Source organism: Phoxinus phoxinus (assembly GCF_949152265.1).
Source record: "Phoxinus phoxinus genome assembly, chromosome: 3".
Classification (NCBI taxonomy): domain Eukaryota; kingdom Metazoa; phylum Chordata; class Actinopteri; order Cypriniformes; family Leuciscidae; genus Phoxinus; species Phoxinus phoxinus.
The window spans coordinates 44,429,085-44,445,613 of NC_136878.1; the positions used below are offsets into that span (position 1 = coordinate 44,429,085).

At 36.8% G+C, this 16,529-nt stretch overlaps 1 protein-coding gene across 1 annotated transcript in view; it reads left to right on the plus strand.

Moving 5' to 3' along the window:
- The first annotated feature begins 12,501 nt into the window (after nucleotides 1-12,501).
- ank1a (ankyrin 1, erythrocytic a) overlaps nucleotides 12,502-16,529 on the plus strand; it is a 115,981-nt gene continuing 111,953 nt past the window's right edge. The window contains exon 1 of the mRNA XM_079607157.1: nucleotides 12,502-12,548. Within this exon, the coding sequence (XP_079463283.1) occupies nucleotides 12,517-12,548 (32 nt within the window). The 5' untranslated portion in view covers nucleotides 12,502-12,516. The remainder of the gene's footprint in view (nucleotides 12,549-16,529) is intronic.

Below are 16,529 nucleotides of genomic sequence, written 5' to 3' on the forward strand. Positions count from 1 at the left end.
AAATGTAATAATGGGATTATTTGTTAATTGCATTTAACAGAATTAACTTTAATATTTGACATTTTCAATAAAACACTTGCAATTAGTTTGTAAAAGGTGTTTTATGCATATTTTGGGTGAGTTTTCGCTGCATTTACGCTGATTTGAGCATGTGGCGTGTCGAGCGCTTCGAAAGCAATTGGTACATTTGATTCCAAGTTTCAAAAAGCTTGTTTTCCCCCCCATCACTAATATCAAGCAGCACCGCGAGTAGATGACATCGGAAGATGATGAATTTGACTGCAGATTGTTTTGTAAATGAGATACAGTGTAATGGAGAGTTCGCAAAGTAACTTTTGTTCAATGATGAAGCAACCAACTGTATTGGGTCCGACTCTAGCTACATATATATTTGTTTTTTTCTTTTCTGTGCAAAAATACTTTATTACATTAAAGTGATGGTACATTGCCCTTTTCACAGGATGTAAAATAAATCTCTGATGTCCCCAGAGTGTGTATGTGAAGTTTTAGCTCAGAATACCGCACAGATATTTTTATATAGCATGTTATAATTGTCATTTTCTGAGGGTGAGCAAAAACTCACTGTGTGTGTGTGTGTGTGTGTGTGTGTGTGTGTGTGTGTGTGTGTGTGTGTGTGTGTGTGTGTGTGTGTGTGTGTGTGTGTGTGACTTTAAATGCAAATGAGCTGCTGCTCCCGGCACAGGGGGCGGAGCTTCAAGAGCTTCTTCTTAGTAGCTTTGATTACCTCACACAGACACACTGAAAATATCAAAAACGTTTAGCCTTTTATGTTCAAACCGGAGTCAGACAATGATGGAGAGACTCAAGAAGAAGTGACAACATGTAGACAACATTTCTGAATGATAAGTTAATGAATATATGGAACTTATTGATTAAGTCAGTGATTAGCATATTCTGTCATGATAATCTCTTAATTGCGTCCCCAGGGGGCGGGGTTTATGTAAATTCTAGGGTTGGTGATGTCACTAACCCGGGAGGAATGTCGTGTAGTCTCTACCAGCCGTTTGTTGTAGTCCTTAAAAAACAATTTCTTTAAAAGCAAATATCTCCCTTTGCTTTGAACCTTTGAGCGTTGTAACTTTGCAGATGTTGTTTATGCAACATTACACACTAACTAAAGCTAGAAAAGGGAAATAATCAACCACGCCTATAACATTATAAATGAACCTCAAGGAAAATGGTTAAATAATAAATGAAGCTTTAAGCTTTATCCATATACAAAGGTGTGCATCACAGATCACAAATAGAGAGTTATTGATCACATTGCAGAAACAAATCTTGTTTGAATATGATTCTCCAGCAGTTAAAATAATTTAAGTTAGATAAAAGGTGTTTGTCCAATCAGGATTGCCTTCTAAAAGAACCAGGTTGGTACTACAATACCTACTACAGATCTAAAGTCACATTCTCTCTCTCTCTGTGTGTGTGTGTGTGTGTGTGTGTGTGTGTGTGTGTGTGTGTGTGTGTGTGTGTGTGTGTGTGTGTGTGTGTGTGTGTGTGTGTGTGTGTGTGTGTGTGTGTGTGTGTGTGTCTGGTGGGCGAGGTTGCTCACTGAAAGTTGCTGATTGTGTTTGTCAGCATGGGGATCAGATCCTTCTCTCTGCCTGGATAGTGTGTCTTGAACGGCTCGATATATCAGGAAGTAATTCATTCATTGGTATTGTATCATATTTAGGTGTGTACATGGTTTCACACATGTGTGCACGAGTGTCTATGTGATAATGGTCTCAATGGTGACCAGAAAAATGCTGATAAGCATGTATGCAGTTTGTAGTTCACTGCAGTGGTCTAAAATAGCTGCAGTGCACAGGCCATTAATATGCATCAAAATGCTCTATGTAACAGGAGAGGGTCTATGAACTTCATTCCTGCATTACTGTAGATGCTTCTAAATACAGATTACTTCCTTTTTCTACTTACATTTGGGTCACAGAATACTGCTGATGTGTTTTAAACATGATAAACGTGTTAAACAGAGCATTTTGAATACGTACTCCAATATACTGCAGTTTCCAGCTGAAATAAACACTAAAACCACCAACATTTTTTCTCATTTGCACACAAATTATGATTACAGGGGCAAATTTTTGGATTAATAAGATGTTTTTGAGGTTCCTTACATACCGGTAATAGGCTATTGCATATATATTGGTATGACCTCAAAACACTTCTACCACAAGGCATAATTTGTAATTTTGTAAGTTATAGCCTATATGTGTGGCTTTTCAGACAGTAAACTTGCCCGCTAGCTCACCTGATACAGCATTGCACTACTGGTTAGGTTTAGGGTAGGGTTTAGTGTAGGTGGGATGTTATTTTCAAATGCAATAGATCATTAACCTTTTAGCTCATTTAACCTTTTAGCTCACATAATTTAACCGGATTTATTTCCGAACTGTCATGGTACAGCAATGTTGCAAGATTCATGTTAATCATATAGAACTGAACGAGGTTTTAGTGAATCTCATTAGACATTTCTCTTTGAAAGTGTTGCAAAATATTCAGGAAGCAACATTCATTGAACAACATTCATTCATTTTGGAGAAATCTCACCACAGGCACGTATTTCCAATGAGCATATGAGTTGCATATAGTCCACATCTTGGGACATGTTCAAGTCCACACATGGATGGAGATCTGAAAATGTACTGCATAGAAGGAGGAAGAAAACTAATGGCTATATTTTAACGATCTGAAACGCAAGTATAAAACCGTGAAACGCAAGTAACTTTGTGGGCGGATCTCGGGCGCTGTTGCTATTATACCGGCGGGATAAATGACTCTTGCGCCCGACGCAAATCTAAAATGTGTTGGTCTGAAGTAGCTTCATTACTCATAGGTGTGGTTTGGGCGTAACGTGAAATAAACCAATCAGAGCGTCCTCTCACATTCCCTTTAAGAGCCGGCGCGCTTGTTCCATGGCGGATTGCTATTATAACGGCGGGTTTGCAGGCGCACGATGGTAAAGGAGATTTCGCAGTCTTCAGAATTTAGTTTCCTGGTTCTTGACGGACAACCCACTTTGTCAGATGTCCTTATATGTGTCTCACCACTATTGATCAAACAGGTTTGATCCATCAATACTTCAATTAGCCTGAATAATTTGGGTAAATGTGTAATCTAGATTTATGTATATTTTTTCACATCTTCATGGACACCACAATGATTTCCCTCGTGTGGTAATATTTTTCCTTGTAATTATGTATGGTTTGCAAAAATATGAACTGCTGCGTCTGTGTAGATGAGAGAAGCAACGTGTGTGTGTGTTGTTCACACGCTACATTATGGTCAAGCACGCGCCCTTAAAATAGCATCTGAATAACGCACCACTGACTTTAGACTGGGTTTCTCCTGGTCTGTGGCGGAATTGTTTTCTGAAACTGTAAAATAGCACCAGGGAACGTTTGCGCCGGAACACACTCCTCTTTAATTAATCAATAAGATGTATTAAGAAAATAGACAGGGAGAAGTGTTATTTCATGCCGACTTTATTCATGCAAGTTGTTAAGAACAGTAATAGTTCATGTTAGCAAAACTGTTTAGTTACTTGGTGCCAAAACTGCTGCAGTGCAATGTACTTTTTGTGGAGTGATGTGTTGCATTTCTAGGCATTTCTATCCTATTTAGAAGGTAAAAAAGGTTTTTGCTGGTATGGAAAAGTGAATATGTGTGTGTGTTGCATGCGTAATCTGGGGAGGGAATAACTGTAAGAGGAGAACAGCTGATGGATGGGCTTTAGGACGGCTAGAAATGCTCTTCATATACAGCAAGGTCAAAAGAACTGCAAGGGAATGAAAGAGATGTGTTTGGCTGAATACTGTTATTCAGAGAAAAGTCATTTGCATTATTAAAATGCATTGTCTGTGTTGCTGTTTATCTTAATACAATGTACAATAAGGCCTCATTTGTTAAAGGCACACTATGTAAGATTTTTGGATCAAAAAAATATCCAAAAACCACTAGAACAATGTTATACATTTAGTTGATTTGAGTACTTACATTATCCCAAATGTTTCTAAAAGAATGTAAAAAAAATAAAGTTTTAATCAGGAAACGGACCGCGTCCATGTGTCGCCTATCAATGACATGATGACGCTTTAACATATTATGTGTTTTATTAGACAGGTGAGCGACTGTTTTGGATACATTCATAGACAGAAAACGAATCATTGTTATATAGCTCAGCACAGTTTGTTTAAATTTATTGATTTACTGCGAGTACCATGTTTTACCATGCCTAATATCGGTCTAGCTCACTGCAGTGTGCCGCAGGTGTCTCATATACTAGCTGCCGAGCAGAGTGGCATTATAACAACATTCATCACACTCAAATGTATCTGATACGATAAAACAGCGCTGCGTTTCCCCACATACGCATGATTGGGAGAAGCAGAAACGGGAAATGTCTGCGGGATAATAACACGCCGTGTGTCGTGCTCGTCTCTCATTAGCAATCGCTCCAGCGACCTCGTACCGCTCCAGCGGCTCTCGTAGCGTTAAAGGGGTGGTGTAATGCCCTTTTCACAAGATGTAAAATATGTCTCTGATGTCCCCAGAGTGTGTGTGTGAAGTTTTAGCTCAAAATACCCCACAGATATTGTTATATAGCATGTTAAAGTTGTCACTTTTTGAGGGTGAGCAAAAACACACCGTTTTTGTGTCTGTCTCTTTAAATGCAGTTGAGCTGCTGCTCCCGGCACAGGGGGCGGAGCTTCAATAGCTTGTGTCCTTTTACCTCACATACACACAGACATGCACTGAAAATTTCAAAAACTTTTAGCCTTTTATGTTCAAACAATGATGGAGCGACTCAAGAAGTGACAACATGTAGAAGCAACAGGACATTTCTGAATGGTTAGTTGATGAATTTATGTAGCTTATGTGTAGCCTAGTTATCTTCTAGTCATTGATTTGCATATTCTGTCTTGATAATCTATAAATCGTGTCCCGGGGGCGGGGTTTATGTAAATTCTAGGGTTGGTGATGTCACTAACCCGGGAGGAATGTCGTGTAGTCCCTACCAGCCGTTTGTTGTAGTCCTTAAAAAACTATTTCTTTAAAAGAAAATATCTCCCTTTGCTTTGAACTTTGAGCGTTGTAACTTTGCAGATGTTGTTTATGATCAAACAGCAACATTACACACTAACTAAAGTTAGAAAAGTGAAATCATAATCAACCACCCCTTAAATAAATCTTTCATACATTATCGGTCATCCATGAATGATTCTGCGCGAGTCCCGTCGTATTGTCCACCGGCTGTAGAGGTAAAGACAACAACTCATGATTCCATGAAATCAAGGCCTTTGTTTTGAATAAACGACCTCTAGTGGCGAAAAATTACATAGTGTGCCTTTAACATTAGTTTTTATTACTTAACATGGACTAAAAGCAATATATTTTAACAACGTTTTAATAGTCTTTGTCAATGTTACTTAATGTAATAAAAATTAAATTGTCATTGTTTATATATTACCTAGTGTTAAAAAAACAACTTTTTATTTAAAAAAATATATATTAGTAAATGTTTAAGTATAAGCATATTTCATAAATCCAGTCATAAACACAAATGTATTGCAGTTAGACATTCAGACGTGTAATGGGCAGTTTATTTTTGCACACATTCAGAATGTCATCATGAATAAAAAAGTTAATGTTTATAGTGACACGATTTTAATAGTATATATATTTTAATATACAGTGCATGTCATGTCAAACACTTAAATCTGTATTTTACAGAGTTGTTCAGCAGTAGCCTATATTGAAAAACATTTATAAAATGTGTGTGTACAATGTGTGTCTGTGAATTTGAATGAAAGAGAGAGAGTGTATGCGTGTGAGAGAGAGCGAGACTGAAAAAGCGATCGCTAGGCTCGAGAGCTAGCACAAAAGAGCTAGTCTGAAAGGCAATTATGATGCTCTGACATGAATAATACCCAGGCCTCTCATGCTAAAAGGGAAGGAAAGATGAAAATAGGCTCTGAAAATCTGTGCATTTGGTTCTTTGTTACTGTCTATTCTTCTGCCAATGTTTTATCATGCTAATGCAGTGCCTGATAAAAATAGTTTGGGAAAGACGGGCTTCCCTCATGTAAAAAAGCGAGCCTCGCGCGCCTCTGGAAGTCACTGATAAACCATACACAACTGCAGGACACTCCTGTCAGCAACTCTGTTTTTACTTCAAACAGAACCATCTGCTCTGATTATGCAGCTAATTCTGTCTAAACATTTTCTTTTTATAGAAATCATATAGTAAGCCTATATATATATATTCTGCACATGGATTGTTATTGTTTGTATGAGAATGTCTGCATTTCCTACATAATATGATAATAAGAAGTGGTGATTCACACCTAACTTAAAAGTTTCCTTTGTAAATATATATATATATAGTGTGTATGTGTTTGAAAGAAGTCTCTTCTCACCAAGGCTGTATTTATTTAATTATAAATGCTTTAAAACAGTAATATTGAGAAATATTATTACAGTTTAAAATAACTGTTTTAATGTAATTTATTGATGTAATGACAAAGCTATATTTACCATTTTCAGTTTCGCTGCTTAACATTTTTGTGGAAACGGTGATACTTTTTTCCCCAGGATCTTTTGATTAATTGAAAGATCAAAGAACAATATTATTTAAAATTGAGATTTTATGTAACATTATAAATATCTTTACTGTCACTTCTGTTTAAATTAGTGCATCCTTAATAAAAGTATTACATTTCTTTCACAATCTTACTGACTCCAAAATTCTGAATGGTAGTTTATAACATTGCTGACATTGAACATTTCTGTCCAAAAAGAAGAGCTTAGAAGTAGAGTAGAAGTGACAAAATACCAGCTCTCTGTTCAGAAATCCTACATACAATGTTTGTCATTGCAAAAGAAATTGTCATCCATTAATTTAATTTTCATTACATGCATGGTCTTGGCACTTTCATCTGAAATGAGATGACAGCAAATGACAAATTAAGTGCATATAGTTAAGAGTGCAAGCCAATGCTATTATTAAATTACCTTAACGTACCTTAAAGAGATATTTATACCTGATGTGACGCATAAACATTTGCTTTGTTGGTATAAATGAACGTGTTTAGGTGGATTTTTTTCTTGTTGGATTTTTGACTTGAATAAAAGCAGTTAATTTAGATGTTACCATCAGTGTAAAGTAATCTCATAATGTTTTTAAGGTTGAATATCTAAAGGCAGATGGGAACGGTTTTCCCTTCTTCTTCTCTCTGGCTGTTTGTGAGCTTGCCGTGTCTCTGTTTGCTGATGCAGTGAGTCTGCAAGGAGCTGGCATCTTCCACTACTGAATTATTCATTAGGGAGAAAACTGTTGAGCCCCTCCCCCATCATCTTATTATAAGCTCGTTCACTAGTGTTCACACTGCGAAAAATGTACAGAAGGCACAGATCTCTACTGTACTTTCTCTTAAACATACAGTGGAAGTACAATATAAGGAACTTCATAATACTATATATAAGATTAATTTTCTGCTGCGGTAAATACCATTCACATGTAGAGACCACTTTAAATATTTATTAAAGTCCCCCTAGTCAATCATTTTATCCCTTAAAACTCACGTTTGATCACCAAAATTACATATTTAAACGTTTTTCCTTAAAAAAAATGCCTTAATATAGCTTGAATTTAACTCTACATTGCCTCATTTAGTATACGTGGTTCTATGAATATGCAAATGAGCCCCGCCTCCACTCACTCACTCAGCTCAGAGATCCACAGGTTGATGATCACACGTTGATCTGATTGGTTACAAGGTAGTTTGTGACGTCAGAAACACCAGCGATTTCAAACCGTGTTTTTGAGACTGTCTTTGGTTCACTGCCGTTTTAAGCAGAAAATACTTGTATTGAAATATTGTCTTAAAGCAGATTAAAAACACCACATAGACATATAAACAACATTAAAAACTTGATTTTCACCACAGAGGGTCTTGAGTCATGCTGATAAAAATGACTTAATTTGATTTAAACAACATAAATATGATAGAGTGTTCAGGTACAGACCCATAAATATGTAAGAATAAACGGTAGAGTAGAATGACACATTTCTATTGTACAAACCTGTCATGCCACCCTTATACATAGCGCAGTGCTATAACAGCGCATATATCAGGTGATTAGTGTACAGAACTGCATTGGGGAAATGATTTATGAAGTCTGTGACGGCCAGTCCATAAGAGAAAGAGGGCTATTGTTGCTGTTCTCTGCAGAACAGGTGTTGCTGACTCCGTTTCTCTCTCCTGAAATAGCTCACATGATGGTTATAGTCCCTGTCTGGACTTTTTTTTTTTTTAATACGAATTTTCATGATTTAATGGTGACCTTTTTTTCTCTCTCTCGTGTCACAGCAGAGACAACTAAAAGTAAGCCATGTGTCTGGTGAATTTCAAATCTGTTTGAACAGTCCGATATGTCCGATACTTCTGACTCAACTAGAACAGAATAAAAGATAAAAATGGTTTTATCTCACAATTGACCCTTCGCATGGAGCTTGATTGACAGGTGATCTGACCAATCATACTTCGCCATCCGCCATTTTGTCCGACAAAGCAGTCAGGAGAGTTAGTAGATTAACATGGGAGGATTTGAACTTGAGAAGCGGAGTGTACTGACGTCTTTCCGCGGTTAAAACAACATTCCTTCTGATGTTCATTCATGTTTATTTGATGCTATAAATGAACTAGAAGGAAGAGATGATCGGTTCACGAGCGGCTTTAACTGAGGCGACACAGCGATCTGTCACACACATTAAAGAGCCACAAAACAGTATTTATTGTTTACATTTCGTAACTATGGGGGGGCGGATCTATGCGAACAGTCAATTCTGGCTTTTTTCTCACAATTTTTTACAGAGACAGTCAGAATTGCGAGATGTAAACTTTATAATTATTCGGACATGCAGTTGCAAGTTCATATCTCACAATTCATACTTTTTTCTCAAAATCTCAATCTCACAATTATTTTTTTCCCCTCAGAATTGTTGGATATTAACTCACAATTGCAAGTTAAGTCCAAATTGTGAAATGAAAAGTTGCAATTACCTCTTCTTCTTTTTTTATTCCGTGGCGAAAACAAGCTTCCATACTTTGGGGGCTACCTGGATTATAAGATATTAAAACTACCTGGATATATTGGATCTTCATAGCTTTGATAAAGCAATGCTAAGGACAAAATGATGATTACTGTTTTTTTAGAGTAATTGAAGTAATCAAATGCTCTTACTCATGCCATACTTTTTGTATTCTACACAGTATTTGAATGAAAAACCTCCACCCTCCTTTATTGGCCCTCGTCCTCACCAGCTTGAACATGTTCTGTTCTCTCGTTGACCTTATCAGCTGACTGTGACTGTCCTTTGCTACAGTCTGCAGCGTAAGAGATTTTGTGTATTTCGAGTGACTTCTGTTGGGAAACGTGTTGTGTGTGAGTGTGTTGCATATTGTGTGATAGAAAAGCCTGAAGGCGAGGGATGGTGGCGTGCGTCAGCAGATGAACATATTGTTCCTGAAAGTTATGAATGTGTCAGAATGCAGTTTTAGGCTCAGCAGAAATTAAACATCAACATACTCTCAAAAGGAAATGCCACTCTACCTAATTCTTTTCACATACCCAAAAGTGTCACTCTGGTCTGTTATAAACTCATTTAAAGAGTTAGTTTACCAAAAAAAATGATGTACTCACCTGATTATATGTTGTTTTTGGTGCTTATCCTTACTGGGATCATGTGTGGTCAATTTGTGAAATTACTTCCATGTTTTGCATCATTCAAACATGAAGTTTGCTTGACAGAATGTTTTAAACTGAGGTTAAGACACCAGAACATTTGCTGGCGCAAGGAAAAAAGTCAGTGCACCAATGTTTCTATTATAAGACTGAGAATTTATGCTTTTATTTATTACCCTGCAATTACCATTGTTCTACAATATATTGAATAACTATGACATTGTCTTCAGTCAGATTCTGCCTGACCTCGGCCTGATTAGCATTAACCCTTAAAAAAACCACACTTTACCTACAATACATACGAATCATTGGGTAAATCAATTACACAAGTGCTTGTCAACGTTTCAGTATCTCACTGGTAATATGTAATATCTATACTTTTAGATGGCATCTTTATAATTAATTCCAGTTTGCATTATAGTAGGAAGTAGGGGTGTAACGGTACATGTATTTGTCCCGAACCTTCACGGTACGGACGTCACGGTTCGGTGCATACAGTCAATCCAGGAGGGGGAGGGGCTGCGCGGTAATGCAATGCTGTTTTCTAACCGCCATAACAGGAAAAAGAACAGAAGAAGAAGAGTTGATCCATGTACCAACCCAGAACAATGCTGGGTCTCAATTCGCCTACTTATACTACGCCCTAAAAGTATGTACTCTTTTTGTGAAGAAGCTTTGGGACATACTATCACATCATCCAATTTCCCGGGATCAACACGCTGTGTGAAGGGGGCTTTATAGCATGACTATGCCCTAAAAGTATGTACTCTTTTTGTGAAGAAAAAGTAGATATTTTGAGCATGTAGCAAAAGAGTACACAAGCTTTGGGACATACTATCACGTCATACAATTGCGTCTTCAACGGTTGCTCTCTGTCACAGTAAACTGGCCTGTCAATCATCTTGTCACAGTTAAAATCCTCCACATTTAATTTCCTACCGTATCTGAGAAAAATGCAGAAGCATTCAAGACTTCCATGCGGAGACTCTCCTCATATTAATGCATAATGATGCATTTAAAAGCCAAACGGATCTTTATAAAAGTCCACATTGTTATTGCAGATGAAATATATAACACAGATAACATTACATACATATTTTTTATCAGGTTAAACTTTTGATTAGTCACTCAAACCTTTATCTAAACCCTTAACCGTTTTCACGTCGGTAGTTTTTTAACACTTTTTACTCGTGTTTGTAGTTCCTCCTGCAAAGCGCAATGGGTTGTGGGTAATATCAGCCGTTATAGTGAGCACGGATCCACACTTTGAAAATCCACGGAAATAGTTGACCATCCGGACCATGCTTTGGGTCACACATACTGTTCATGATGGTTAGTATGGACATTGAGAAGCAGGGCGAGAGTTCAGATGGCACGCTAGAGCTTGCTAGTAGTCTATACGCTGAGTTTTTATTCATTTTTCTCGTGGAAGTCTCACTACAGTCCAGTGATGAAATATGCGTGTCCTGGAAATGGGAAACCTCAGGTGCCGCTTCACTCGCTGTCTCCTCATGGAAAGGTTAAGTAGGCTCTGATGTAGATGGCTCCTTCTCGCTCATTTTTTCCATGATTTCTTAAAAAAGCGTAATATTGTACTTTGTGCATCCATGTTAATGAACTCTTATGCGCAACAACACGTCGTTAATCAAACCAAAGGTGAAGTTGGCTCAGATGTAGATAGCTCTTTTTCTCCTTCTCATTTTTCCTTGATTTCTTGAAAAAGCGTATTATTGAACTTTGTGCAGTTCTTACGTGCAACAACACGTGAATCACACCAATACATGTGAAAACAGCCATTGCATTTTACAGCTCAGCATTGGTCAATCTATCAATTAGAGAAACAAATCAACAATTGACCGTTCGCAAAGACCCGCCCCCACCCGTTTTGTGGCTCTTTAATGTGTCTGACAGATCGCTGTGTCGCCTCAGTTAAAGCTGCTCGTGAACCGATCATCTCTTCCTTCTAGTTCATTAACATCAAATAAACATGAATGAACATCAGAAGGAATGTTGTTTTAACCGCGGAAAGGCGTCAGTACACTCCGCTTCTCAAGCTCAAATCCTCCCATGTTAATCTACTAACTCTCCTGACTGCTTTGTCGGACAAAATGGCGGATGGCGAAGTATGATTGGTCAGATCACCTGTCAATCAAGCTCAATGCGAAGGGTCAATTCCTTCATTTTTTATTTCAAGCAGTCAGGAATCTGGAGTATCGAACAGTGACCCGTAAACCGAGGTGCTTACCGCACTGTGACTTCTCTGGTCCGTTACACCCCTAGTAGGAAGATGATTATAGTATATATTCCCATAGGGGGAAAACACAAATGAGATCTCAACTCTGTGAAAAAAAAGTTGATACTTCAATGAGACCGAACTGCATTTGAATATTATCCTCTGAACTACCAATTTCCCCCTGGATTTATTTGTGCCTCTTTGTCCTCCTGCACTTTCCTCTCACTCTGCCTCTCTTTTTCCATGTTTGTCTGCCTTTTCTCGTTATGTGAACTGACTAATTCAAGCGTAGGCTCTTTTTTTTAATTCATGTTAAGATATAGTTGGGACTCTTTTCTCCAGCTCTGTGTCTCTCTGTCGCTCTCTCTGTATCTGTCTCTCGCTCTCTGTTTTTACCTCAAGAGTGTGAAGATTTAATGGCTTCTTGTGTTTATGTCGTGTGTCCTTTTAGGCCCACGTCGTTCATCGCTGGCTAATCGATCAGGACAATAGTGTGAGCTCTGAGCTGCCGGATGGCCAGGGAGTGTGGCACTATGAGGAAACAGTAAATATCTGCAACATATATCTAAATTTTTTATTCTCATATTTATATATACATATACATATTGTATATGGCGTTATCTGTCACTAGATATGCTTCTGTCATTGTTGTTAGTGTTTTTTTGGTGTAGTGGTTCTGATTTCATCCGCATTTTTTTCTTGTGAATTTGATTTTAGCACCATAAAGTTTTTATGTAACATACAGTGTAACAAATCTCTGGTTTTATTTGAGAGTTTCGTATTACTGTTTGGTGTTAGACTGGCTTTTTTTTTAAGTAAGGGTAGATGTGGTCGTGGTCTGGACAAGTTTTTTGTTGGTTTATTTGTTTATTTGTTTTTCTATCAGTTTCACCTAGTTGTTTTCTGAGAGTTTTTGTGGTTGCGTTCAGATTTTCAGTTCCGTTTTTGTGATGTGTGGATTATTTTTGCGTTTATTAGTGTACTCACACAGCATATAAAAAGAGTCCACGGGCAAAAAAATAATAAATACCAATACATCACGTTACTTACCTAAACTACATAAACAGTATGGGTAAAATACAACAAGGCTTAAAGTAAAATGAACCTATTTTACCTGTGGGTTCTTACGTAAGTGTACTTTTCACATGTGTTACTCACAAACACTTTATCATGTGAACACATTCGTATCCAGACACCTCTGCATGCACTGACGTGTGTTGATATTCACATTATCTGTCCATGTTGTGCAGTGAGAGCTGAATCTGAGTGGTGAGTGAGGTTCAGTCGGTTTCATCTGTGTTTTGTTTCGCATCTGTGCTTGTGGTGTGTGTTCATGTGTTGTGATAGTGCTCATTTCATAGTATGTGTGTTGTGTTGTGGATTTGATGTTTAGTGTAGTGTTAGTGTTTCTGTTTACACAATGCTTTGACTATCTTTGACTCAGGTAAGTCTCCAGTTTTTATTTATTGATCTGAATTAAAGACAGATTTCCAAGTCATCTTCTTATCATAATTCTGAATAATTTTAGAATAGTTTGTTAAACAGTTTTGTTGTGGTCGTGAGCTCAAGGATGTAGAGAGTGGGGTAAGATGTGTCACTGTGGGTAAGCTGTGTCACAGCACATTTGTGCAAAGATACTGTGCAAGTAACTGCACATTCACAAAAAGTGTCCATTATATAATACAGATGCCTGTGATTGAGATAAGCACGAGAATAGTGATACGATTCGAAAAGTAATTTTTCTACAATTTAGGTAAAATAACTTTTATGTCACAGCAAACGTATCAAGTTGTTTGATTGTCCACTTGTTTATTTTTGAAAAAATGGTGAAATAGTTTTAGAATTAGAGTTATAGTTAGTGTTTTTAGTATTAGAAATTGTTTCTCTACATTCAAATATTTTGAATATAAAACTTTTTCTGACTGTAAATGTGAATAATGTGCCGCAAAAAAAGACTGGGATGTGTTATATTTTTTCAATAATTTTTTTATTATTATTATTATTTGAAATGTGAATGGTTTATATATTCTTAATTCAAACATTCAGACATAATTTTTTTTCTTTTCTTTTTTTGTATGGGTGGCTGCATTTTATTGACTCTTTATTCTAATTTAAGTTGATAACAGACATCCTGAAACATATTTAGGTGTGGCACATCTTACCCCATTGTCCCCTATATTAAAAACCCTAAATGATCTATCCAAACAAGCACATACACAATATGTAAAAGAAAAATAATCTTTTTTTAGAGGCTGAAAGATGTCTACACTGGAAGTCAGACACACATAGAGATGCAAGAACACGAGGTCATGCCCATTATTATCAACAAATCTGTTCTCTCTGCAAGTGACGTGATGGGATGCACCAGGGTAGATGAGACATAACATTTCTGTTAGATTGTTTTTTAATCAATATCAAAGATAACATTTATATAAATGAATGATGGGAAGCGTATATCTTCCTGTAACTGGTCATCATTACTTTAAAGTTTTTTTTTTTTTTTTACAAATTGCAATTTTAAAAGTACAAATATTCCATGAAATATGTCAAATAATAATAAGCTGCATGCATAAAACATAATGCATAAACAATAATAATAAATAATATTTAAAATAGTTGGATAGCATAGCACATGGCATCTTCTCTTCAGTGCTTCAAGTCAACTACATGCTTGATGGACACACTGATTGCACACCAACAAAAGTTATTTTGCAAGTTATTATAGTTGCAGTTATCAATTGGGTGAGTTAATTGCTATGAATTATAGTTATTTTAAGCCTTTATTAAAATAACTTATGACTGATACATCAAAGGTAGTTTCGAGCCGTCTAAATTAAAGTTCATATTTTGTTTTCTTACAATATTTCTAACCACTGTTTTAACTATTATTGTTTATTATGTGTTCAAATTCCACCAAATGCCATGCAATAAATAAATAAAAATAAAGTAGGATATACAAAGTTTTTCACCCATTTTACTGTTGCTGAGTTTAGTCTTAAGCTCACGGCGTTGATCCGTCGTTGGTCACTTCCAATGTGGACATGTTTTAGGTCTGTACAAATATTATTCGGTCCTTAATTAACTATTTGTGTCTTCTTGTGTATGTGTTTATTTGTTCAGATTTTTTCCTAATAAGATTAAGAAGTCAGCATTAAATTTCAAGTTCTCTGATATGTACTATGACCACTGATTGACTCATGTCACATTTATGAAGCAATGTCATGTTTTCTTCCTCTCATGTCTCAAAAATTAATATACTGTTTGCTTAGGTAAATGATCCTCAATGGATAATTATGCTTTATTTAATGTTCATGTTACATACTGTGTGCAATGTATAAGAGGTTGTTCTTTTAGCCAAATGAAATGCTTTGTTGAAATGGAAAAGGCCATAGAAAATATGAAAAGGGCTGTGATAGATTGTCTTCTGTATCCAATCCTTAGAGCTGCCCAACAAGAGCTTACTTTTAAATTACAAAATGTGGGATTTTAAACATGCACTTTAAAAAGTGTACTCATTCAATACAATTGAGTGCACATGTCCTTTTTCACAAGGGTCTAAACCAAAAGTCAAAAACCTCACATACCACTGAATTATATGATTTTACTATTATGTGTTGCTATAATGTTGTGCTTAATGTTCCCCTCAAGAACAAATAAAATCCTTATTCATTAGAAGATTCGTTTCAATGATAAATGAAAGCAATAGAAATCCGTATTGCACATCTAATGGCAAATACTTCAGGTTTGGCAGGCAGTGTTCGTATTGTCACACTAACTGCTAATTAAAAGGAGCATGCCTCTTCCCTTCAATTTGTTTGATTCAGTTGTTCTGTTCTACTGATGAAAACTGAATCTGAAACATGACTGACTATATTGTGTGGTCCAAGCCTAACGTATAAGTATTCCTATTGTCATTGTCCTGAAACAAGATTGTTTTTAGGGGTAAGGTAAGGTTTAAGGTTAGTGGTTTGAACAACATTATTATCCACCATAATTCTCTCTGATTTTAGAGGTTGGATATGTTTTCAGTTAGGTTAAGGCAATGGGTTGTGGCTATAATTGATTGATGGGAATGATGTGCCAGGGATAAGAAAGGACGGCGATCAAGAGATCCATGTCCTACTTGAAATACAACATCAAGGGATCCAGATCAAGGAAGTTAGCCATGTCTTGATCAGGAAGACAATGCTGCAGTCTTTAACACCTCAGTGTTTAATTCTGGTCTTGATTAGGCCCCATTTGTCTCACAAGGACTGGGTGTTGACTCGCTGGATACTTGGCAGGTGCAGGCTTGGCTCTCCGCCTGGCTTGCTTCTGAAGCACCTCTCATTATGTTTGCTTGTGTTGGTTGCTTTTACTGCTTTTATTCTGCAGAATCTCTCCCCGAGTTTCCTAGTTAATAAAGTTGTTGCTGTTGTCCAGGGTTTATTAAGAGCATTTGTTGGTGGTTTGGATTGTGTGTCAGAGAAGCATGTGGTAAAATGTCTATGCAAAAAGTAAGTAAAGGTGAGATGACAGCAGTACT